Source organism: Ooceraea biroi, chromosome 13, assembly GCF_003672135.1.
Source record: "Ooceraea biroi isolate clonal line C1 chromosome 13, Obir_v5.4, whole genome shotgun sequence".
In the NCBI taxonomy this organism is placed as follows: domain Eukaryota; kingdom Metazoa; phylum Arthropoda; class Insecta; order Hymenoptera; family Formicidae; genus Ooceraea; species Ooceraea biroi.
Genome location: NC_039518.1, coordinates 597359 through 624818, shown reverse-complemented (window position 1 = coordinate 624818; position 27460 = coordinate 597359). Strand labels below are relative to the sequence as shown.

Here is a 27460-nt window from a genome sequence, read left to right as displayed (position 1 = left end):
TATTTGCACAGAAACTTTATTTGCACAGGCGGTTAGACGCCACTCTATTCAAGCATTTTATTCAGCTCGGCAAACGATGGTTACGCGCGGAACGAGTGAGATATGGCGACGGCCGAATGAATGGATTTCATCATATAAATTTGCAGCACTTACCAAAAAAAACAAAAAGAAAGGAAAAATGCTATCAGAAAAAATGCGATCGACGCGTCGATATATCGCGCGCTTGTGTCGTTTATTGATTTCCGAGGCTGCCGTTGGACCAAAGGCCTCTGCTCCGGTTCCGCGCGCGCTCTCTCTCCCTCGCGCTCCCACCCTCTTCCGTGGCTGTTGAGGATGTCGTGTATAGCTAGACCGAGCTTAATTAAGTTACCTTAAAGCGGGATGCCCGACGGGAATCGATGAGCGCGCACATATGTACGCACGTACACGCATAAATGTGTACGGGGGAGATGAGCGCGGTACACGCGCTCGGCGCCGAGAAAAAGTAATTTGTAGCCGTTCCAACGTCCGACGGAAATTAACACGGCGTTAGTGATATTATGCAGTCTTGAGCCCCGAGGTCCCTTGTTCCTAGCTCCCGCGGACAAAGGACTGACTACGCAAATACGATTTATATATCCAGAAGAGAATTAATCCGGCCGAATGACCCGCGGAAAATGTCGGTATGTGTTTTCTTGTTCTCTTTTTTCTCTCTCTCTTTTAACTTTAATGTGCATCACATGTTTACACGGTGCAAGTTTTTTTATCCTGGCTTTTTCTTGCTTGCCAGCAACGAGTTCAAAGTAGTTGCTGGAATACGGAAGCCGTCGTTCTATTTTCCGTCGTACACACGACTCTCGGTCCGCGTTATTTGCATCTTGGATGCAAATTACCCATGAGGCACGCACACATAGACAGACGCGCGCGCAACGCGCGAACGCGAGCGAGGAATGCGCATAGCAGCGTAGCGGATCCGCCAATATTGGGAGAATAGAACGGAATTCCCGGATTAATCTTATCCAGAGAGTAATCACTGTCGCATCCCGACCCGGTGTTCAATCCATCCGAGAAATCATTCAAGGTACAAAGATTATTCGTACTGCGCGTACAATGCGCCAATGAGTTATGGAGAACACGGTAGCATCATGTCGGTTACATCGCGGCCTCGAGCAACACGCACGACTCGATAGAGTCAGAAATTACACCCTCGTACACATGGCGGACATTAAATTGTCACGAGTATGAAATTATTTATCGCGGTCGGGCGTGTCAATAGCGCAACGCGATATCCGGCACGATTACTGCTGCTTGCTGGCTGCAGCGATACGTTCGATCGGAGCATTAAACGCGGAATATGTCCTTGTACACTGATTATGTAAAGGCGAGCAGATTCCGACGCGAATTAAATTTGCATTACACTGGAATTAAAAGCTTTAAACCGCAGCTCCTGAAAGAACCACCCCACGGCTGGGCGAAACTTTAATCGGTTAGAATTCAAATCGCACTCTCGTGGCGTGGATTTAACTCGAGATTATTTACTCGATATCATTTGTCCCCGAGATGAAATTAATTTCGAGTCGGACATTTCGGAAAGGAAACTTCGTGGCATGTATACAGGGTGTTTCCTCTAACTGTAGCACTTAGAATATCTCTGCTTCCTTTGATGATATGAAAAAAGTCAAAGGACGAAAATTGTTCGATTCAAAGAGACTAGTACTCTGGCAAGAAAATTATTTTTTTTAATGTGACCTTTCACAAGATATCAAGGTCATGAACATTTTTTTAAATGAGATGGGCGAAATGATGTAGCTTGTAAAAAAACAAATTCAACCATACAGAATATGTTGACCTTCAAATGACTTTGAACCACAAAAATCACGTTTAGGAAAAGAAACTCTATTTATTGTACGTATAACTACAAAGATATACCTTGTATGTATAATTGTATGTATAACTACAAAGATATACCAAAGATATACCGGAATATCGCGATAACCTTAATTTTTTAGGTGTCCCCAAAGAAAAAAATCAAGAGGCGTAAGATCTGGTGATCGAGCCGGCCAAGAAATTCTTCCACCACGTCCAATCCAGCGATCAGGAAATGATTCGTTGAGTATGTTCCGTGCAAATGAAGTTTATCGCGATATTCCGACAACACCTGAAGATATGCGAGAAAGAATTCAGCGTGCGTGCACCGCAGTTACTCCGGAATCTCTCAAAAACGTAAAACAATCGTTTATTCATCGAATTCGAAAGTGTATGGAAGTAAACGGTGATCATTTCGAACATCTGTAAAAAGGTATATCTTTGTAGTTATACAATTGAGTTTCTTTTCCTAAACGTGATTTTTGTGGTTCAAAGTCATTTGAAGGTCAACATATTCTGTATGGTTGAATTTGTTTTTTTACAAGCTACATCATTCCGTTAAGGAAAATATACCATCTCATTTAAAAAAATGTTCATGACCTTGATATCTTGTGAAAGGTCACATTAAAAAAAATAATTTTCTTGCCAGAGTACTAGTCTCTTTGAATCGAACAATTTTCGTCCTTTGACTTTTTTCATATCATCAAAGGAAGCAGAGATATTCTAAATGCTACAGTTAGAGGAAACACCCTGTATATGTACATATACGCCTCGTCTGATATTCTTTATATCTTGAAATCATTTTTCCACCGCGCGCGATTCTCCTCGAACGAATCGAAGGATTCGAGTTACGCCTAGCTCCATATTTTTCCGAAGGAAGGAAGGCCATTTTCGCGTTGAACCATTTCGATGTAACCGTTGGCTAACTCGGCTTTGCGTTCGTGCTTCACTTATATTGTGAAAACGCCAATATCAGGAAATGTATCGCTCGCTGACCAGAGTCGGCAGAAATGGCAGAAAGCGCTTGCTTTTAGAACAGCGCTTCTATGAGAACGCGAGCAGTCGGCTAATTAGTGCGCGTGTATTTCTTAAATGCACAACGCTGTTAAACTTTTTGACATTTCTGCGAAATTAATTTGTTTAAATTTAATTTTCAAGCTGGCTTCTCGGTGATATACAAAACTGCAAACTGTTGTTGAAATTGTCGACCTGTCAGAATTCTACAGAACTGCAACGTTATTCCGAGTTGTGCTAAAGAACGAGGCTTGATTAATACTCATTCGTTTTCCGATTTGATTAGACCGATATAAAGTAATTACTCTCGCGGATTTCCGTTAGCAGAGGTGGCTTTACTTATTTTTATCAATTGACTTTACTGGATCCGCACTGGTCCGAAGACACGAAACGTATATTGAATAATTGAATCATTCACGGAATGATCATATATATACAATTTCCAAGAATTCAATGTTATTCCAGTTCTCTTTTATCAGCAGATATAAAAGGAAGAGAGAGAAATATATATATACGTGAATAACGGTAAAAATGAATAAAGTTTATAATAATTCAGCAGAGAAAGATTCGTTATAAATGCATTTAAATTATTAAATCTTCAACATATAATTAAATAATATAAAAATATCTCTTCACGTATATGTACTTCAATTATCGCGACTATCACAGATAAGAGGAAAGCAAAAGAACTAAGCAAATTCGTGGATACATTTGCATTCAGCATTCTACATTAAAAGGACACTTAAAAAGTTCATAATTAAATTTAAAAGAGCTGCAAAAGGAAGAAAAGCGTAATTTACAGCGTAATTACACGGACTGGATTATAGGACGAGAATTGCGATAGAGTTTTCATTAAAAAAAATCGTCCGAAGTGAAGGGCAAGGGAAACAAACAATTCAGGGAATATTACATTTGTCGATGGTCCGATTAAATCGCGGCGCGCAGCTGAAAGGGGGATTAATCCAAATGTTCGAGCGTAAAGACTTTTCTCGAACGAGAAACCGTTTGTTTTTCTTCCTCGTAAAAAGAAACCACTGTCATCGTTTTCACGTTAAAATATCGTATCTACGCGCGTTTTCCTCTCTCGCGTGCTCACTGAGCTCGAATATCGCAAATCGTGATATTTGCTCACAAGCAAAATAGTGCGGAGAGCAGAGGAACCGACTGCGGAGTATACAGGGGGTACATGTTATCATACTTGTACATACATACAGCTCATTATCGTAAACAGATACTTGCACAGCCATAAAAATAGTTTCAAGCGTTCATTTCGTCCGACGATATTTTTCTCGCGTCCTCTATTACATGAAGGCATAATTATTTTATTGCAAGCGGAATGTGCAATGGTAATAAACAAAAGCAGATAGTAATGCCAGTTTCACAAACGACGCGGTACAGAGGATTGTCGGACGTGGGCGGGAATTTCCCGAGCTAATTCTTGAGATGAATTTCATAGCGACTCTCTCTCTCTCTGTGATTCGCCGCTACCCCTTGTATACTATGTATCAGAATTATGTGGATACTCAAGGGTGCGCCAATACCGGGAAAATCCCTTGTTTTCCGAAGGATACTGGAAATATCGAGACAGAGAAAGGCAGAATGAAGAACGTGTCCTATCAGCCGATAAACAAGTAAGCAATCAGAATTGTTTATCTGTTATTTATCCGAAACACGAGTCTCATACAATAATCTTAAGCTCCTCGAATCATTTCGCCCTGCATTTAGCTTCAAGAAGTCATTGAATTTCCACTTTGGTCGAAAAAAACCGTTTTGTCAGGAATTAATCATGAAAGTCGTCGTGGAATTAATAGCGATGGCAGGAATGAATATTTGTCTAAATGATGAATGCGCGAGACGAGATTTTACGATTCTCATTTAGCTTAGTCGTCATTAAACAGCGCCGTTAATCTCGACATCCCCAATTCGAGGGGCGCTAACGCTCGTCTGTTGCGCTTTAAAATGTGCCTGATATATCGCATCCCCCAGGATTATAAACGTTTCCTTTGACTCTCGCATCAAACACTAATAAAACACGTGACATATAGAACTCGATGTTCACACGTAGCCACGGTTAATGTTTAAAAATATGCACGTGAAGCCACGTTTAATAACTCGCTACGGCGGCGTGGTGTATACTTATACAATATCGCAGTTAATATTTAAAGGATTTTTCGCTGGGGCGCTCTTTGCAACTAATTTACAGGAAATGGGAAATTTCCCGTCGCGCGATAAAGCGCTACGTTGCGCATATCCGCCCGTTTATGAGGAATAAATACGACCCAACGCGCGTGTATACACACCCGCATGCACGCGTGCATACAGTGAAACTGCCGCGGCGTTGCTAAATATTTAATAAAGTTTCATTCTAGCGTTTACCCGCGTTTATGCTCTCTTTATGTCGAACTCGCGATTAGCGAAAACTCGGTTTCGGGAAACGGAACCACTGCCGCACAGTGGGCCAGCGAGCCAGTAAACCTGGCCAAAATATAATAAATGAAAATTCACACAGGGTGTTCAAACGTACCTATTATATTATTGGGTTGGCCAAAAAGTAATTGCGTTTTTTTCCAATAGATGGACATACATGTCTTGAAATATAACTAACTTCATTCTAAACCGCAAATTCATTATGTAGGTTAACAACTCACAGTTCAAGCTTGTTTTAGAAAAAGAAAGTACACGATTTCGTTAACAATTGTTTGTTTGCCGTCGATTTCAAAATGGAAAATCAAAAAGAACATTTTCCTCATATTTTGTTTTATTACTTCCGAAAAGGGAAAAACGCTGTGCAAGCTCATAAAAAGTTATGTTATGTATATGGCGAAGATGCTTTAAAACTGCGGCAGTGTCAAAATTGGTTTACTAAATTTCGATCTGGAGATCTTAATGTGAAAGATGCACCACGCTCAGGAAGGCCAATCGAAATTGATAATGACAAAACAAAGGCACTGATCGATTCCAATCGGCGTTTAACGACACGAGAGATTGCTGAGAATCTTAACATATCGAAATCGAGTGTTGAAAACCATTTAAAACGACTTGGATACTTTAGTAAGCTCGATATTTGGGTAGCACATGAGCTCAAAGAAATTCATCTCACTGAGCGTATTGACATCTGCGATTCTCTTTTGAAACGTGAGGAAAATGATCGATTTTTGAAACGTATGATAACAGGCGACGAAAAATCGATCGTCTACAACAACGTCAAACGAAAAAGATCGTGATGAACCTGCTGAAAGCACTTGAAAAGCAGATATTCACCAAAGAAAGATTATGCTGTCAGTCTGGTGGGACTTTAAAGGTATTGTGTATTTTGAGCTGCTTGCAAGGAATCAAACCATTAATTCAGACGTATACTGTCGTCAACTGGATAAATTAAATGATGCCATCAAACAGAAACGTCGAGAATTGGTGAATCGCAAAGGTGTTGTGTTTCACCATGATAACGCTAGACCACGTACAAGTTTGGTCACTCGTGAAAAATTGGTGCAGCTTGGATGGGACGTGTTACCACATCCACCATATTCGCCAGACCTGGCACCATCAGATTACCATTCGTTTCGTTCTTTGCAAAACGCCTTGAATGGTAAAACCTTTACTGCTGATGAGGATATGAAATCGTTCTTGGAATTGTTTTTTGCTGAAAAAGATAAGAACTTTTTTGAGCGCGGAATCATGAAGTCGCCTGAAAAATGGCAAAAGATAAACAAAATGGACAATATATTGTTTAATAAAGTTTTTGTTTCCCATGAAAAATTTGCCTTTTATTTATATAAAAAAAACGCAATTACTTTTTGGCCAACCCAATAGTATAATATCTAGTTCAATGTATTCTGGCAAAATGTTTCTTCTATGTTGTTGTTTCTTTATTCTACAATACCTTGAACACGGGTGATATAAAATATCCCAATTGTTTTCTCTCCACGCGACGCGTTTATATAGGAGTATTTATTGCGTAAAATACTTATATAAAAGAATACACCGTTAGAACATCATTTATAATAATACTTTAGCTATTTATAAAAGTTATTGATGAAAAAGAAAAGCATAATTTCTTTCCATCATAAGGGCTGTTTACCGGCAGACGCACTTTGCATTCCCTCTCTTCGCACATTCTTCGATCTATCAAAAAAACCCCACGCGATCCCAGCGAGTTTCTTTATTCATTCTATAGCTTAAGAACTTCTTTTTCATTTTCGGTAAAAATAATGTGCCAATATCTACCATTATGTTTGAAAAATCGTAAAAAAGAGGGCATTTTAATGCAGAAATTCTCAGTCTCTTAGAAAAAAACAATGCATTTTCTAACGATTGTTGTGATCACGAAAATGATGATGATGATATGGAATAATAAATTTTTCTTGAATAAAAACAAAAAAGAATATTTCTCTATAATACGAACACCCTGCGTGAATTTTCGTTTTTCATATTTTTGGCCAGGTTTACTGGTTCGCTGGCCCACTGTGCGCCGGTAAAATCCGACGTGAGTCGGATCCGAGTTTTCTCGACGGATTCGGGACAAGTTAGATTGCTCAATAGATGCGGATCGCTTTGAAACACTTCGGCCGAGAGGAATTAATCAGGCGCCGAGAACTTTGATTACTCCGATCATGCGAAAACTGATATCGATGTTAATCGCTTACCGAAAATACTTTGCATTTCCCGGATATTGTCAAGTGCACACACACACACACACATATGTATAGTCTTAATCCGTTTTCACATCACGGTTAAATACGAAATTAGAATATAGTGTGCCAACAATTCACCGCAGATGGTGATGCATCGCGGACACGAGCGCGAATTTCTTCATCACTGCGTTCATTCTGAAATTCATTATTGCAATTACGAGACTCGGATGGAACGACGTAATAGCGCGATCACACGTTGGCAAACACGTTTACCTTTATCCGATAAATCGTTCGCGACAAGGATTTATTCTGATCGCGGATTGTCGGCCAATTAAATCGGTTCGACCAATCGACCAGCCCGTTTTCTGTGCCAATTTTGATTTTAAGCAGATTAAAGCCGAGTTCTCCGATTGAATCCGTCGTCCAAAAGTCGTTCATTTTTGTCGCTCGCCAGACCACCCCCGGTTTTTCCGCTATTAATTGACACTACCCTAGATTATAGCACTTCGTGTCAGGTACATCCGCCCTCGTGCTCTCGTTGTATCATGATTTTCCAGCGCTGGTCTGCCAACAAAAGTTCACGGGGGCGACAATATCGACACGCTGCAAGTAGACGTGCACGCGCGCGCGAATGTGTCGATTTAATAAAACGAATCTGATGAGTGCGCGAGAACTCGGGCAACTCTGACTCACAAGTTACAACAACAATTATCGTCAGAACTTGGACTAACATCTCGGGTACTTTGCGTCCACTTTAGTCGCGACAGCGACAACTTTTTCAATAATTCTTTGTGTATCTTGAAACTTTGCAGTCAATAGTCGTAGTTTTTTTACTTTCTTTTTATCGAGGTCGAGGTTTTCAGACGCACGCTTAAAAACGAGAACGACCCATCGTTCGCGATGAATGATAAATCGCTAAAGATCAAAGTGCATATATCAAGGTATTGGGTCGTCCGGAAAGTTCGTGCCGATTTTGAAGGAAAATTCAAAGGCAACATTTTTTTATGTCGATAAATATTTATCGACTTATGTATGCACCGTTTTGTTTCACAACCTTTATCCATCTTTCACGCAACTGGAAGATTCCATCATTCTCCCAGAACTTCTTAGGTTTCTCGGCGAAAAACTCCTCAAGGTGGTTTTTTATGTCGATCAAAGAGTTGAAGTTCTTGCCGCTAAGAGAATTTTGCAAAGACCTAAATAAGTGAAAGTCTGAAGGTGCAATGTCTGGTGAATACGGTGGGTGAGGTAGCACATCCCAGCCAAACTCCAACAATTTTTGTCGGGTAGTCAAAGAAACATGAGGTCTGGCATTGTCCTGATGGAACACGACGCCCTTCCTATCAGCTAATTCTGGACGTTTTTCCTGAATCGCTGTCTTTAATTCGTCCAGTTGCGAGCAGTACTTATCTGCATTTATCGTTTGGTTTGTGGTAGGAGCTCATAATATAGGATTCCTTTCCAACCCTACCAGACACAGAGCATGACTTTTTTTGGATGAAGGTCGGCTTTCGGAGTGGTTAATGCTGGTTCATTTCGCTTACCCCAGGATCTTTTTCGTTCTACATTGTTGTAAATGATCCATTTTTCGTCACCCGTCACTAATTGCTTCAAAAATGGTACGTTTTCGTTGCGCTTGTACAGCGAGTCGCAGATGGAAATGCGATCCATTACATTTTTTTCGGCCAAATTATGCGGAACCCATACATCATAGCGACTTACGTAACCAAGCTTCACTACATGATCGTGGACAGTGGTTTTCGATATTTTCAGTATCTCTGCTAATTCACGTGTCGTGTAGCGCGGGTTATTCTCGATCAGTGTCTCGATTTGGTCATCATCAGTAGTAGAGGGTCTGCCCGAGCGTCTTGGTCTTTAAGGTTAAAATCACCAGCTCTAAACTTAGCGAACCACTCACGTACGGTTCTTTCAGCTAAAGCGCCTTCTCCGTAAACAGAACATATCGAATTTGTTGCTTGTGAGGCATTTTTGCCCTTCCGGTAATAGAAAAGCATCAAGTGTCTAAAATGTTCTTTGTTTTCTTCCATCTTCAAAAGAGTACAAAACTGACACGAATCAATTTATCTGAAACAACTTTTTTCCTAAAGATGCGTTGAAATGTCACCTTTAAGCATATGTATATAAATCGTATGTTTTCAATAACATTGATATATTCAGACATGTTCCAACGCCATCTATTAAAAATCGGCACGAACTTTCCGGACGACCCAATATATGCGACAGTTTCGATTCTCCTCATGGTAGCTAAATTATTCAAAATTATTCAATTATTTCATTACTCCAATCAGTGCTCACGGTCTCTAAAGTTACAGTCCATCGTGTACAGTCCTCTAGAGTGCCGTGTCTTCGGCTGGCGTGTGAAACAGAAAGAGGGAAAAAGTCGCGATGAGGTCAGGTGTCAGTTGGTCTGACAAAAAGGGAAAAAGGATGACACGGTACGATAGAGGCGAACAGGCTTACGCTGACCGATTGTCCGACTTAATCGCCGTCAATCCAATAACGTGGATGGGAACAGGCGCGATAGTCACCGACGACGTGGACCTCTGATTTGAAGAACTTTAATCCCGGACGAGGGTCCACGCGCAGCATCATCCTCAAGCGAGACGTAATCTCGTTTACGGCGTATTACGATTGGATCGATGTCCGATTGTGCCTGTTGGAGGTGAAACGGCCAGCCGCTTCCAGCTGGCTGGCCGTGTGCCTTCAATTAAAAGGCCGAGAGACCCTCCGGGATCTCTCGATTATAGTTCGGAGTTTATCGGGTACTCGTGGAATCCTACCCGTCGACGCTGTTGCATGCGGTATCGGTGCATTGTCACGACAGGGACGACGATTGTAACTTTGCCTAAGTCGAATGTCTTCTGCTGATTTTGCTAATCCCATTCCAGAGTTTCTCAAGTTGCCAAGTGTTCTTGAAGCACGTGTAACGTAACATCAGTATAGTATTTGAACGGAAATTACAATTCCTGAAACTAGAAACGTTAGAGTAAAGAATAGAATAAAAATAATATTAAAGTTCTAAAGAATCAAAAGGCAAAAGTGCGGAAACTATGTTTAATTACGTATTGTCCAAGATATTTAATATAGAGCGTACATTTTCATGGAATATTAAATTTTCCCAGGTCTCTTTCAGCTCGCACGTTCTCGATTATTACTAAACGATTATTACTAAAGGATTTAAAAATGCCGATGGAGTGGGCCGGAATGTCAGAAAGGGATTCCAAAAATTCCGCTCGGTCCAGAGGAATGTCAGCCCGATTTAATCGAACATCGTCGTTCGATACGGAGCCACGAGAGTCGTACGGCCGGAAACATTAAAAAACGTTTATCGGAAGCTCGCGATGATACAACCGTCGATTTCCGTTCCCGGTTAGAAATCGGTGAACGGTGAACGAGCTCTCGGTTGTCACGGCAGAAATCCTTCGATTAAAAGCTGGCTAAATGGCGGTAGGGGTAAATTGTAAGATTTACGAGGAATTATCACACGTCTGCACGTGATCGTGTGCTTTTCGCGGTGGTAGAACACCACATTCCAGCAGTAGCTCAGCTGACCTCCACGTCAGCTCGACGACCCTCCGACCTGACGTTGCTCTGCCAGAACGCCTGAAATTGGCGGACATGAGTGTCCGTTTCCCCCACGTGCTCAACGAACTAATTATGTTGACGAACTCTTGTGGTCTCGAAATCGAGCGTTCCTCGGAGAAGACGTCGACGATGCGATCTCCCACAGAGCAGCACGGGAACGTGGAGCGCATTAGTGCAGCAATCTGACTACGTTCCGGATCATTTGCGAAGTCATCCAAGTCGCGTGGTTCGCGTCACATCACGAAAACCGAATTCGTTCTTTTGTTTGCCATGGGGCAAATTAGGGGTAACGGGGCGAGACATTTTCCTCCGTGAGATATATATACAGGGTGTTTCCTCTAACTGTAGCACTTAGAATATCTCTGCTTCCTTTGATGATATGAAAAAAGTCAAAGGACGAAAATTGTTCGATTCAAAGAGACTAGTACTCTGGCAAGAAAATTATTTTTTTTAATGTGACCTTTCACAAGATATCAAGGTCATGAACATTTTTTTAAATGAGATGGGCGAAATGATGTAGCTTGTAAAAAAACAAATTCAACCATACAGAATATGTTGACCTTCAAATGACTTTGAACCACAAAAATCACGTTTAGGAAAAGAAACTCTATTGTATGTATAATTACAAAGATATACCTTTTTACAGATGTTCGAAATGATCACCGTTTACTTCCATACACTTTCGAATTCGATGAATAACCGATTGTTTTACGTTTTTAAGAGATTCCGGAGTAACTGCGGTGCACGCACGCTGAATTCTTTCTCGCATATCTTCAGGTGTTGTCGGAATATCGCGATAAACTTCATTTGCACGGAACATACTCAACGAATCATTTCCTGATCGCTGGATTGGACGTGGTGGAAGAATTTCTTGGCCGGCTCGATCACCAGATCTTACGCCTCTTGATTTTTTTCTTTGGGGACACCTAAAAAATTAAGGTTATCGCGATATTCCGGTATATCTTTGGTATATCTTTGTAGTTATACATACAATTATACATACAAGGTATATCTTTGTAGTTATACGTACAATAAATAGAGTTTCTTTTCCTAAACGTGATTTTTGTGGTTCAAAGTCATTTGAAGGTCAACATATTCTGTATGGTTGAATTTGTTTTTTTACAAGCTACATCATTTCGCCCATCTCATTAAAAAAAATGTTCATGACCTTGATATCTTGTGAAAGGTCACATTAAAAAAAATAATTTTCTTGCCAGAGTACTAGTCTCTTTGAATCGAACAATTTTCGTCCTTTGACTTTTTTCATATCATCAAAGGAAGCAGAGATATTCTAAGTGCTACAGTTAGAGGAAACACCCTGTATATGACGTACCTGTCTCTTTCCTCCGTAATGGAGGAAGGGTACGTCGATGTTTCGTTCGTCGTATTTGATTCTCAGCTTCAAAGGCATGATAAATTTTAATTCTATATTCTTAGCTTCAAAGATATAATAAATCAATTAACAAACGTGAGGTCGTGTCCATGCTGTACGCGTCTTCTTCTTTTCTTTATGATATAGTAAACGTAAAGATGATGAGCGTTTTAAGATTCATCCTTCTCCACGTTGTTGCGAATGCGCCTCGGCTTTCCTGCACCTGTCGTTGGCCAAGCGGAAAGCGGGACACAAAACTCCCACGTGTTTAAGGGTTAAATGACCTCGATCATGGTGCTTCCAATAGACCCGGTGCTTCCACGTTCCTACCTGCGCGTCACATAGGCTCACGGGCTTTGTGCGATCAAAATACGGTTTCCAGAAGGAGGATTATCCCTCAGTTCGTTGCACGAGCGATGACACCGGCGACGCCCGGTTTACGATCACCGATAGGCGTTTCTCTGTGCAAAGGAACGCCGGTGAAAACGGGCGTGAAGGCGGCATCGAGTAAGGATCGACGTCGAGTAGTAACCGTCCACCCTCTCAGGGTTGCGTCTGACGTTGATGACGGCCTTGAAGAGCCTAAACGCTCAGCTAATCACGTAATGGCGCGTGACGCGGACGAAACGCGCCGTGTCCCGACTCTGGAAAGCGTACTGAACGAGGGGTAGGAAGGGGCGAACTGTCGTTCACTCGCAGGCGGAATTCGACGGCAAGAAACCCCCTCGATACTTATAATAGCACCCCCGGGGGGAGAAATTGATTCCCTACGCGTGAGTCGTTCGAGTAGCAAAAGCGCAAGAATGTGTTCCTCCCCGCACTACCACCTCGTAATGGAGACATCGCTTATTGTCACGCCGGAATTCCAGACCTAGTGGTTCCTACGGCGTTTACGATGCCCTTCGTACAAATTTCGGGGTTGCACTATTCCCGGAATCTGTACAGAAGTCACCCGGAAATTTCGAGGAGCAACCTCTTACGGTAATATACTTACGCGGGTGATTACGAGATTGCAAGTCGGAAAGATGTGCTGCACATCTCATGTTTATTTGCTTGTTTGCTATCTAATGTTACATATTAATAAACGAACAAAATATGAAGTCTAGACAACTGAAAATGAAATGAAGCAAACGGAAAAATATATAATTTTCCAATCTTTGTGGCGGGAAAATCAATAAAAACTTTTCATATAACTCGGCGGAGATCGTCATCATTTTGAAATTGGCCAATAACGTTTCAGAATAGCACGAATAATGAAAGTTTGATATGTATGTTATTTGAGCGAATAATCGAACAATCGATTATTCGCATTATGTAACCCACTTTGTTATTGGCTGACCAAAATTTACTTCATCTGGAAACGATTAATATATGCAATATGTTTCTGCGGGGTTATTTGGTAACCATGCATGTAACGATGCCCAAAACTTGCGTTTCTTGTTTGCGGGCTTGGTCGGCTGATGAATAATCGCTGTACATGCTAACAGCAAACGCGCGCAATTCCGGGTTAAAGCAAGTAAATAAGTGTACCTGTGCTGCAAAAGCACGAGATAATTATTTTCACTGTAAATGAACGTGCTTTTCAGAGCTCCGACGTCTTTTAGCGTTTACATATAATATAATTCACCGTTAATCTCTCGACGTGGATTAAGGAAATAACATCAATCGATATTGTGTACATTGTTACGTTCTATCTGCGGGATCTCCGCGGAACATCAATCAACCAGCTGAGTGCCAGCTCATTTAGTTTCAATGATATTGTGGTATCATTTATCAGCATAGTTATCTTAATTGTCTGAAAGGATTGATAGAGCGAGAAATCCTCGATGTACAACCACTATCCTTATCGCGTTTCACACTTATCGTGGCAAGTTTTATAGCTGTACTAACGACCAACACGCCGTATGATCGATAATGCGTGCGAGACACAGGTGAAAAGTATAAAAATAATTTTCATAATAATAAACCCCATACGGCGCCTTGGCGTCTCGGCTCCTTGGCGCTAAGAAACCGCTCACGATCCCGATAATAAAGTCCAACCGATCGCGTTTAATTGGATCCTCGCGCGACGCGATGATCCAACGCGGTTGGAGAACCTCGGAAGACCAAAATACCGAACGAGCGCAGGGCAGGGAAATTTCGAAATGTTCCCTCGCGGAATTAATGTTACGAGCGGAAATTATTAGGGGTGTGATTTAGTTTTGAGGGTTTTGTTTGCTCAAAAACGCACGTATTTAAATATGATAATGAATGAATACCTTAATCAAAATATTTTCCTTTGTTTTCTATAACTTTTTCCCATCTTTCTGGCAAGAGATGGATTCCACGACAATAAAATGACTCTTCTTTTGAGTTGATCCATTCGTCGACGAATTTTCGCACTTCTTCGAAATTATCAAAGTGTGTATCCTCTAAAGCGTGTTGCATCGACCGGAACAAATAATAATCGCATGGAGCAATGTCCGGAGAATACGCGGGGTGCGGTAAGACTTCCCATTCAAGCTCTAATAGTGTTTGTTTCACTGACAACGCAACGTCAGGTCGAGCGTTGTCACGAAGAAGAATCACCTTCCGTCGTTTACTCGCAATTGGTGGTCGTTTTTGGCCCAATGCTTGCTTCAACTTGTACAAATGGTGTCGATAACGATCAGCCGTGACAGTCTCGTGCGGATTTAACAGCTCATAGTACACTATCCCACCAAATACAGAGCATTACTTTTGAACCGTGAATATTGCGTCTCGGAGTGGATGTTGATGGTTCGCCTGGACCTACCCATGATTTTCTGCGTTTCGGATTATCAAAATAGATCCACTTTTCATCCCCAGTAACAATCCGAGACAAAAGACTTCTTTTTTTGCCTGACGATCAACGAAATGCAAATGTTCAAATGGCACTTTCCGATAATTCATGTCGAACCCATTTCCCTTCTTTCTGAATTTTTCCCATTTCATGTAAATGTTTCGTAACTGTTGTACGATCAACATTTAATGCTCTGGCAAGTTCTGAAGTGGATTCTGTTGGATTTTCGTCCAATAATGCTTGCAAATCTGCATTTTCAAGCTTTCTTGGTTGTCCCGAGCGTTCTTTGTCCTTCACATCAGTATCACCACTTTTAAAGCGTCTAAACCAGTATTCACACGTCTTAATTGATGGTGATTCTGCGTCACCATAAGTTTCCACAAGAATTCTATAACCGTCAGCCGCAGTTTTCTTTTGATTAAAAAGCAAAAGCAACGCATGTCGAAAATGCTCTTTCGGAAGTTGCATTTTTACGATGATATAAACACGACTGTTATTGCATTTATTGCTATAATGCTACTAAATGTCATGGATAATGTCAACACAGTAAGAAAGAACAGTTATCGGAAACAGCTATTGGACCAAACTGACACTACAGCCATCTGTTGCAAAACCCTCAAAACTATTAGGGGTGTGATTCAGTTTTGAGGGTTTTTTTGCTCAAAAACGCATGTATTTAAATATGATAATGAATGAATACCTTAATCAAAATATTTTCCTTCGTTTTCTATAACTTTTTCCCATCTCTCTGGCAAGAGATGACGATAAAATGACTCTTCTTTTCAGTTGATCCATTCGTCGACGAATTTTCGCACTTCTTCCAAATTATCAAAGTGTGTATCCTCTAAAGCGTGTTGCATCGACCGGAACAAATAATAATCGCATGGAGCAATGTCCCGGGAAGACTTGCCATTCAAGCTCTAATAGTGTTTGTTTCACTGATAACGCAACGTGAGGTCGAGCGTTGTCACGAAGAAGAATCACCTTCCGTCGTTTACTCGCAATTGGTGGTCGTTTTTGGCCCAATGCTTGCTTCAACTTGTACAATTGGTGTCGATAACGATCAGCCGTGACAGTCTCGTGCGGATTTAATAGCTCATAGTACACTATCCCAACAAATCCAGAGCATTACTTTTGAACCGTGAATATTGCGTCTCGGAGTGGATGTTGATGGTTCGCCTGGATCCACTCATGATTTTCTGCGTTTCGGATTATCAAAATAGATCCACTTTTCATCCCCAGTAACAATCCGAGACACAAGACTCTTCTTTTTTTGCCTGGCGATCAACGGAATGCAAATGTTCAACCGGTTCGCAATGGCACTTTGCGATAATTGATGTCGAACCCATTTCCCTTCTTTCTGAGTTTTTCCCATTTCATGCAAATGTTTCGTAACTGTTGTACGATCAACATTTAATGCTCTGGCAAGTTCTGAAGTGGATCGTGTTGGATTGTCGTCCAATAATGCTTGCAAATCTGCATTTTCAAGCTTTCTTGGTTGTCCCGAGCGTTCTTTGTCCTTCACATCAGTATCACCACTTTTAAAGCGTCTAAACCAGTATTCACACGTCTTAATTGATGGTGATTCTGCGTCACCATAAGTTTCCACAAGAATTCTATAACCGTCAGCCGCAGTTTTCTTTTGATTAAAAAACAAAAGCAACGCATGTCGAAAATGCTCTTTCGGAAGTTGCATTTTTACGATGATATAAACACGACTGTCATTGCATCTATTGCTATAATGCTACTAAATGTCATGGATAATGTCAACACTGTAAGAAAAAACAGTTATCGGAAACAGCTATTGGAACAAACTGACACTACAACCATCTGTTGCAAAACCCTCAAAACTATTAGGGGTGTGATTTAGTTTTGAGGGTTTTTTTGCTCAAAAACGCATGTATTTAAATATGATAATGAATGAATACCTTAATCAAGATATTTTCCTTCGTTTTCTATAACTTTTTCCCATCTTTCTGGCAAGAGATGGATTCCACCACGATAAAATGACTCTTCTTTTCAGTTGATCCATTCGTCGACGAATTTTCGCACTTCTTCGAAATTATGACAGTGTGTATCCTCTAAAGCGTGTTGCATCGACCGGAACAAATAATAATCGCATGGAGCAATGTCCGGAGAATACGCGGGGTACGGTAAGACTTGCCATTCGAGCTCTAATAGTGTTTGTTTCACTGACAACGCAACGTCAGGTCGAGCGTTGTCACGAAGAAGAATCACCTTCCGTCGTTTACTCGCAATTGGTGGTCGTTTTTGGTCCAATGCTTGCTTCAACTTGTACAATTGGTGTCGATAACGATCAGCCGTGACAGTCTCGTGCGGATTTAACAGCTCATAGTACACTATCCCACCAAATACAGAGCATTACTTTTGAACCGTGAATATTGCGTCTCGGAGTGGATGTTGATGGTTCGCCTGGATCCACCCATGATTTTCTGCGTTTCAGATTATCAAAATAGATCCACTTTTCATCCCCAGTAACAATCCGAGACAAAAGACTCTTCTTTTTTTGCCTGGCGATCAACGGAATGCAAATGTTCAACCGGTTCGCAATGGCACTTTGCGATAATTGATGTCGAACCCATTTCCCTTCTTTCTGAATTTTTCCCATTTTATGCAAATGTTTCGTAACTGTTGTACGATCAACATTTAATGCTCTGGCAAGTTCTGAAGTGGATCGTGTTGGATTGTCGTCCAATAATGCTTGCAAATCTGCATTTTCAAGCTTTCTTGGTTGTCCTGAGCGTTCTTTGTCCTTCACATCAGTATCACGACTTTTAAAGCGTCTAAACCAGTATTCACACGTCTTAATTGATGGGGCAGAATCACCATAAGTTTCCACTTGCTATAATGCTACTAAATGTCATGGATAATGTCAAGACTGTAAGAAAGAACAGTTATCGGAAACAGCTATTGGAACAAACTGACACGACAGCCATCTGTTGCAAAACCCTCAAAACTAAATCACACTCCTAATACATCGGCTTTAGAATCGGTATATCACGCTTTCGTTATCGCACGGTAAGGCGCGAGGATCGTTGACCGGCGTGCCGTTTGCACGGGGAATTTCTCCACGACGAGCTATTCCGGCGAATCGTTGCGAGGGTCCGGAACGTTAACAATGGCTGCTTACCTTATGAACATGTATATGCCCGTGGGCTCCAGCGCCCTGGAGACCGCTTTCCAGCTGGCGATAACCGTAAATTTCTGCCTGGCCGTGAGCGGAAGCCGCGGATCTGTTGCGGCCGGCGGCGGCGGCGGCGACGAGCGATCGTTCCCCGCTTGGTTGCGTGATTTTGCGGTGGCCAGTTTGCTCAGTTCGCAACCCATATTGCGGCGATGAGTCCCGGGGGGTCCCGGCGAGACTCCCTTGCGTCGTGGACGGCACCGACCCACGAGAACGGGCGGTTTCGATCACCACCTCGCGAGTCCCCGAGCGCCGAGGGTCGCGCGGTTGCACTTCGCGCTCGATTCCGGTGTCACTTCCGCTTTCTGCCACCCTCGTCGGGATTCACGGCGCATCGGCGGGAACAAGAGATTGCACTGCACTACGAGAACGACGTGTATGTATGTGTATGAGTGTGTGTATATATATACATATATTATATATATAGTATATATATTTGTATGTATATGTATCGCCACGGAGATTGTCGCTGAAGTCGACGCAACTTTGCTCGAGCTATGGTCCTCCCAGCGTCGACGCGGATCGAACGCGGAAAGGACGCTCCGATTTAATCGATTCGCTATCCTTTGGCTTCTCAGCCTTCTCGAGTTCTTCAGCAGATTGCTGCTCGCTTCTATGTACTCCTGAACACAATACACGTGGTCGGAACTCGAGGAATCTGATCTCTGTCCACGTTTAGAGCTTATGCTTACCTCTATCGAACTATCGATCGTTACGACGCGATCGCTGAGAGGCCGTCCAGGTCGATCCGACCAGGGGGTGGATCCATGTATCTCTGCGACGCGATCTCGATCTCCTCGCGGAAGCAGCACGTGCGCTCCGGGGTGAGTCCCGGCCACTTCGAAGTCGGTCAACCGTGAACGATCGTCGGCGAGCGAAGACGAGCAAAGCACAAACCACCCCCGTAGCGCGGCGTTCCCTCCCCGTTTCCCCGCCGCGGATCCTACTCTACGCGGTCGGCGTATTCCTGACACGCGCGTTCACGCACACGCGCGCACTTATCCTCTCTCATAATTAAGCGCGGCGGTACCATGATGCACACTTAATCCGCTCTCCCGCCGCCCTTCTTCATCCCCCGGGTCGAGCTGTTCTTCCTCCTGGATCGCGATTATCCCTCGCTTAAGCCTCGCGTAACCTCGCGCTTTCTCTTCGCGCGAACTTCTTCCCCGCGAGTTCATCCATCTAGCTTCGCCTCTCTCACCTCCCCATTCCACCCTCCGACGTTAATCTCACCTCCGAACTTTGAGATAGAGAGAAAGGAACCACACTCCCGCAGCTTTTTCCCCCTTCGAGATCTGCGCTTCACCGTTTCCGCTCCTGGATCCCTCCCACCATCGATTTCCACCGTCTTTATCACTGACGCTCCATATATCGATTCATGCTTCTCTCATTTTCTCCGAGAATACCTGTAATTGCTCTCCTCCGGCAATTTCATCCAATTTTCTTCATCCGTGTCTCTTCTTCCCCTCTCTTCTGCACGTTCTGTCTCTAACATACAGGCTACCCTCGTTCTCTCGCTGCACCAGCAGTACCCATCTGTCTCCCACCGTTGAATTTCCCTCGCTTTTTGCCGCGTATTTATCAGGCTTCCCTCTCACATTTCATTCACTCGTATTGTGCTCCTCAGTCGAGAGACTTCTCCCTTTCCTCTATTTCAACCCGTTCTTCTTTTAACTTGGATATATTTGTTAAAAGAACGTATTGTATCCCTTCATTGTTTCACGACGACGGGTCCGTGTCTTCTTCTTCTTCTTCTTCTTCTTCTCCTCGGAGGAGGATTGATCTGCTCCTCGGCAATTTCGTCACGCTGGCGTATCGGGTTTTAGTTTGCGTTTCGCGAAAGTCCACTCCATTGGCAAGTATGCGAACAGTTACGATTTCTCAGGCATCCTCGGGCTGCTCTATCGCCGGCATGTTAACTGGAAGCGCATGGTCGATGTGATGGTATCTTTCATATTTACCGAGCGGAAGGGAACGATCGATCTCATTTGCGGCGAGCACAGGACGCGACAGCGAGTGACAGAGATCGAGAGGAGCACGAAGACGTGCAGAGTAGATCGACCGCTCGATGTACAAAGCGGAAAATGAAACTCTCAAACCGTCGAATGAACGCGTTAAGTACAGGATAATGTTCTCCCGGGCGGAATCGAGAAGCGCGGGAAACCTATTTGCATTTCGGATCCTTGAGAATTCACGCATCGATGATGCATCGATGTCGTCGAAGCTGAGATATTCGGTCACAGAAATATATTTTACTAAACAATAGCAATATTTTCGCGATGATAAATTTATCGAGGATGAAAGGAGAAAAACGGAAGGAGAGAGAGAGACAGAGCTGATCAGCAAGCAGCTGACAAATCTTACAATTCCGTTCGCGGGAATTTATAAATTTAATAAACCCGGGCGACGTCGGCGTTATTGTGAATTCACGTCAAGTAACAGCAAAGTAATGTCACATTCGTGATCCCCATTTCCCTAAATTCCATTTGTGAAGTAACCGTTCCATTCTCCTCCAATCGTGCTTCCCTCGACACGGTGAGTTTTCTCGTCGCTCTCTTATTATCCGATACGTCGATTCCTCGTGAAGATTCCAAAGTTCCATTACACTGATCCGACAACGAAGCATCACGCTTCAATTAGCGTAATGACGGTATCGGAACGATACGAAGATATGGAGGAGAAATCTCAACCGACAAATCTCTCCCAGATAGAGAGACGCAATGCGGAGGAAACACAAGAATCGAGAGCGGCGAGGCGGAATTCCGGCGACATTGATGGAGGAGTTTCGAGGATTTTTCGAGGGTGGGAGGGAAGGATTCTGGCAAACTCATCTGCGTCATTACTCCGCGTCCGATGTCGGATTTTCGGGAAGCGCGCGCGAGACTAGATGACGACGTGGATGTTGCGAGGCACGAGTGACGATAAGTAGATGAAAGCGTTATAAGGCAGCCGGGCGTAACGGGGGTAAAGGCGAAAGGACACCCTCCCCGGAGTCCCATCGGGGCTGTATACCGCTAACTTTACGTTCGAGTTGTCCGTCTCCTCTCAGGAAACGCCGGACGTATCTCGACGTCGATAAGCATCGCGCCGGCAAAGTTGTGCGGAAATAGCGTAAGAAGCGCATGGGGTGCACATAACGGGTAGATAACTTATACGGCTTTCCAAGCGCCCGATGGACAGAAAAACCCGTTCGGGCGTCTCGTTTGAGGCGGAAGTTCATCCAGCAGGAGCGAGGCGCCGCATCAGCGGCGTCGGACCTTAATACTCGACCTTTCCTACCGTATGTCATCTAAAAAATGTAGATATCTACTTTGGTATCTCCTCACTTGATGCTTGATCTATTGGGTTGGCCAAAAAGTAATTGCGTTTTTTTTAATATAAATAAAAGGCGAATTTTTCATGGGAAACAAAAACTTTGTTAAACAATATATTGTCCATTTTGTTTGATTATCTTTTGCCATTTTTCAGGCGACTTCATGATTCCGCGCTCAAAAAAGTTCTTATCTTTTTCAGCAAAAAACAATTCCAAGAACGATTTGATATCCTCATCAGCAGTCAAGGTTTTACCATTCAAGGCGTTTTGCAAAGAACGAAACAAATGGTAATCTGATGGTGCCAGGTCTGGCGAATATGGTGGATGTGGTAACACATCCCATCCAAGCTGCAACAATTTTTCACGAGTGACCAAACTTGTACGTGGTCTAGCGTTATCATGGTGAAACACAGCACCTTTGCGATTCACCAATTCTCGACGTTTCTGTTTGATGGCATCGTTTAATTTATCCAGTTGACGACAGTATACGTCTGAATTAATGGTTTGATTCCTTGCAAGCAGCTCAAAATACGCAATACCTTTAAAGTCCCACCAGACTGACAGCATAATCTTTCTTTGGTGAATATCTGCTTTTCAAGTGCTTTCAGCAGGTTCATCACGATCTTTTTCGTTTGACGTTGTTGTAGACGATCCATTTTTCGTCGCCTGTTATCATACGTTTCAAAAATCGATCATTTTCCTCAGGTTTCAAAAGAAAATCGCAGATGTCAATACGCTCAGTGAGATAAATTTCTTTGAGCTCATGTGGTACCCAAATATCGAGCTTACTAATGTATCCAAGTCGTTTTAAATGGTTTTCAACACTCGATTTCGATATGTTAAGATTCTCAGCAATCTCTCGTGTCGTTAAACGCCGATTGGAATCGATCAGTGCCTTTATTTTGCCATCATCAATTTCGATTGGCCTTCCTGAGCGTGGTGCATCTTTCACATTAAAATCTCGAGATCGAAATTTAGTAAACCAATTTTGACACTGCCGCAGTTTTAAAGCATCTTCGCCATATATTGGGTTGGCCAAAAAGTAATTGCGTTTTTTTTTAATATAAATAAAAGGCGAATTTTTCATGGGAAACAAAAACTTTATTAAACAATATATTGTCCATTTTGTTTGATTATCTTTTGCCATTTTTCAGGCGACTTCATGATTCCGCGCTCAAAACAGTTCTTATCTTTTTCAGCAAAAAACAATTCCAAGAACGATTTGATATCCTCATCAGCAGTCAAGGTTTTACCATTCAAGGCGTTTTGCAAAGAACCAAACGAATGGTAATCTGATGGTGCCAGGTCTGGCGAATATGGTGGATGTGGTAACACGTCCCATCCAAGCTGCAACAATTTTTCCCGAGTGACCAAACTTGTACGTGGTCTAGCGTTATCATGGTGAAACACAGCACCTTTGCGATTCACCAATTCTCGACGTTTCTGTTTGATGGCATCGTTTAATTTATCCAGTTGACGACAGTATACGTCTGAATTAATGGTTTGATTCCTTGCAAGCAGCTCAAAATACGCAATACCTTTAAAGTCCCACCAGACTGACAGCATAATCTTTCTTTGGTGAATATCTGCTTTTCAAGTGCTTTCAGCAGGTTCATCACGATCTTTTTCGTTTGACGTTGTTGTAGACGATCGATTTTTCGTCGCCTGTTATCATACGTTTCAAAAATCGATCATTTTCCTCAGGTTTCAAAAGAGAATCGCAGAGGTCAATACGCTCAGTGAGATGAATTTCTTTGAGCTCATGTTGTACCGAAATATCGAGCTTACTAATGTATCCAAGTCGTTTTAAATGGTTTTCAACACTCGATTTCGATATGTTAAGATTCTCAGCAATCTCTCGTGTCGTTAAACGCCGATTGGAATCGATCAGTGCCTTTATTTTGCCATCATCAATTTCGATTGGCCTTCCTGAGCGTGGTGCATCTTTCACATTAAAATCTCGAGATCGAAATTTAGTAAATCAATTTTGACACTGCCGCAGTTTTAAAGCATCTTCGCCATATATTGGGTTGGCCAAAAAGTAATTGCGTTTTTTTTAATATAAATAAAAGGCGAATTTTTCATGGGAAACAAAAACTTTATTAAACAATATATTGTCCATTTTGTTTGATTATCTTTTGCCATTTTTCAGGCGACTTCATGATTCCGCGCTCAAAAAAGTTCTTATCTTTTTCAGCAAAAAACAATTCCAAGAACGATTTGATATCCTCATCAGCAGTCAAGGTTTTACCATTCAAGGCGTTTTGCAAAGAACGAAACAAATGGTAATCTGATGGTGCCAGGTCTGGCGAATATGGTGGATGTGGTAACACATCCCATCCAAGCTGCAACAATTTTTCACGAGTGACCAAACTTGTACGTGGTCTAGCGTTATCATGGTGAAACACAGCACCTTTGCGATTCACCAATTCTCGACGTTTCTGTTTGATGGCATCGTTTAATTTATCCAGTTGACGACAGTATACGTCTGAATTAATGGTTTGATTCCTTGCAAGCAGCTCAAAATACGCAATACCTTTAAAGTCCCACCAGACTGACAGCATAATCTTTCTTTGGTGAATATCTGCTTTTCAAGTGCTTTCAGCAGGTTCATCACGATCTTTTTCGTTTGACGTTGTTGTAGACGATCGATTTTTCGTCGCCTGTTATCATACGTTTCAAAAATCGATCATTTTCCTCAGGTTTCAAAAGAGAATCGCAGATGTCAATACGCTCAGTGAGATGAATTTCTTTGAGCTCATGTGGTACCCAAATATCGAGCTTACTAATGTATCCAAGTCGTTTTAAATGGTTTTCAACACTCGATTTCGATATGTTAAGATTCTCAGCAATCTCTCGTGTCGTTAAACGCCGATTGGAATCGATCAGTGCCTTTATTTTGCCATCATCAATTTCGATTGGCCTTCCTGAGCGTGGTGCATCTTTCAAATTAAAATCTCCAGATCGAAATTTAGTAAACCAATTTTGACACTGCCGCAGTTTAAAGCATCTTCGCCATATACATGACATAACTTTTGATGAGCTTGCACAGCGTTTTTCCCTTTTCGGAAGTAATAAAACAAAATATGAGGAAAATGTTCTTTTTGATTTTCCATTTTGAAATCGACGGCAAACAAACAATTGTTAACGAAATCGTGTACTTTCTTTTTGTAAAACAAGCTTGAACTGTGAGTTGTTAACCTACATAATGAATTTGCGGTTTAGAATGAAGGTAGTTACATTTCAAGACATGTATGTCCATCTATTGGAAAAAAACGCAATTACTTTTTGGCCAACCCAATATAATATACTACATATGTATCGCATTTCACGAAACGTGTTTTGGTAATTTACAAAAATACTCCCTGAAACTGGTCACCGACGTATATTTTACCGTCCGAGATGTGCGCAGTCTTCTACGTTGCAGTATCTTTCACGAACTAACGTTAAATTTGACCCAATTTTGATAATCCAAGTTACCGCGGAATATCACGGCTGAAGAAGTTTAATGTGAAGACCAACGTTCCAAACACGCGATGGAAACACGGATGATTACGTTCGTTATGATGTTCATGATTGACTTTTAAGAGATCCTTGAAGAAGTCTATAATTTCTAATTGTTCATACAATCAAAACAGTTTTTGGTGCTTTGGAACGAACAATAGAGTGCGATGACGTGATCGACGTGTCTGCACGTTACGTACGGACTGGAATCGATGCATCATTGAGCGAGTGAGCTCGATTTGACCCTCGGGGGACAAATCGAACCGTTGCAAATCCGAAATTGACCCAATCACGCGTGCCAATGTTTCGTTAGTGTGCTCCGCAAGGTACCCTCGTTGGTTTGCGCGTATTTTGTGGAGAAATTCGAAGGTCCCTGAGTGCTTTATGAATTTATACCGTTTACCTATCTGGAATTGTCTGTGGCCGGCGGTGTTTAGAATCAAGCGAAAGTTTGATTAAATGCTCGATTTAAGAACTGTGCGTGATTTTGAAGCGACATTGCTTTGAACTTAATAAATATTCAGCGTTCCCAGATTGCTAATCTTTTTTTAATCTATAGATTCTTCGACCAATATAGAGAATCGATTTTTCCTTATTACTTGCTGACCGCAATCTTCTTCTTTCTTCGAAACTCTTTAATATTTAACTTAAAATGCCGTTCTAATTAGTGCAAGAATTAAAGTTCCGTTAAAAGAAAAATTTGAAAGATTAAATAAAGAGCAAGTTTTCTTTTCACATCTGCGTAAACATAGTTTTATATAAACGATGTAAATTATTTACATAAAACTTCTTAATTGTTTGTATGCAAATTAATTGAAGAAAGAAAGAAGAATATTACACTCTCGTTATCTTCCCACGTCGCATATGTGTGTGACAATACAAGAATTCCACACCCGTCAATTTATGTAATTTACACAAACTCAACCACTCCCCTTTCACATGATCGCTATCAAATTAACACAGTTCCCCATTAAATTACTCTCAATACTTCAGGGTAAAAAAGGATCGCAAATTAGTAGCGGCAATTTCGCGAATGATGCACCATATAATCAACATGTTTATCAACGAGAAATAACAGTCGATATCTCGCAACGCATATACAATACAATTACAATACATATATCCGAATCGAGAGGAGAACAAGCACATATAGCTGCTACCGGAAGATAAACAGCTTACTGGATATGCTTGCTACGAATTCCCGTCACGCGTCTGTCGACGAGGACGCGCGCGTCCCGGCGCACGTTGTCGCGATATATCACTCAACTCGCGTCTCTATCAATTTCCGTCACCGGGACCAAGTTACCTATACGCGACATTCGAACCCGTTCCGACCCATCCTGGAGCACCGGCGAATAGATCGTGCGGCGATTCGCCGGAAAGGAAGCGGGTCGAGAGGGTCGCCCTCCCAAAAGTTCGCCGGAACTCCGCGAACTCGCGGAGACCTCGGTGAAATCAGCAAGGGCGAGCATCGAGCGGCGAGATCGAGCGGTCATCCGCGTCACTTCCGGTGCTTCACTCGCGACCTTCTCGTCCCGCGATCGATCCGCGAGATTCTTACTCGTGGTCTCCTCTTTTCTTTTTTTCGCGGTCACTCGAGCCTCGCAGCGAGCCTCGTCGCTCCCGCTCGCTCGCCGTCCTAAGGACGTCGCGTGTCCTCGATCGCCGTCTTCGATCGGTCGCTTCCTCGACTCGTCGTCGTCGTCGTCGTTCCTCGACGAAGGCGCGTGCCGCCGCGCGGACGTGCGTTTCACTGCCCGCGTCCTCACCGTCGTCGCCGTCGTCGTCGGGGAAGCGCGACGCGAAGCGCAACGCCGACGCGCGCTTTTCTATCTTTAGAACGGTTCCCGGGGGTTGTCCCCAGTCGGATACTTGACGCGGTGCTTCGGCGTCGACCCTGTTGCCTAGAGCCCAGGCGAGCCGAGACTGAGGCGTCCATAACAAGCGCTCCTGAGGATGTCGCGCAAGCGCCCTCGCTCACGCGTCCCTCGTGCTCTCCTCTTCCGGCTGTCCCTTTCCTCTCTCCTCCGTGATGTGCTCACCACCGCTCTCGTCTCCACGCGAGCAATTAATCGGCCACTTTCCATTTTTCCGTTCGCGATGCCTCGATCATTCACTCCGCCGCCGAGAGGAGACTCCTTCTCCTTCAACCCCCGCGGAGGTGGCGGAT

General features: G+C 42.7%; 1 protein-coding gene across 1 annotated transcript in view; it reads right to left on the bottom strand.

Moving 5' to 3' along the window:
* Positions 1–27251, bottom strand: part of LOC105280611 (neuroglobin) — a 49670-nt gene extending 22419 nt beyond the window's left edge. The window contains exons 1-2 of the mRNA XM_011341266.3: positions 26852–27251; positions 18420–20392 (exon numbers count right to left, since the gene is read on the bottom strand). Of these exons, the coding sequence (XP_011339568.1) occupies positions 18420–18616 (197 nt within the window). The 5' untranslated portion in view covers positions 18617–20392; positions 26852–27251. The remainder of the gene's footprint in view (positions 1–18419; positions 20393–26851) is intronic.
* Between the last annotated feature and the right edge of the window lie 209 nt (positions 27252–27460).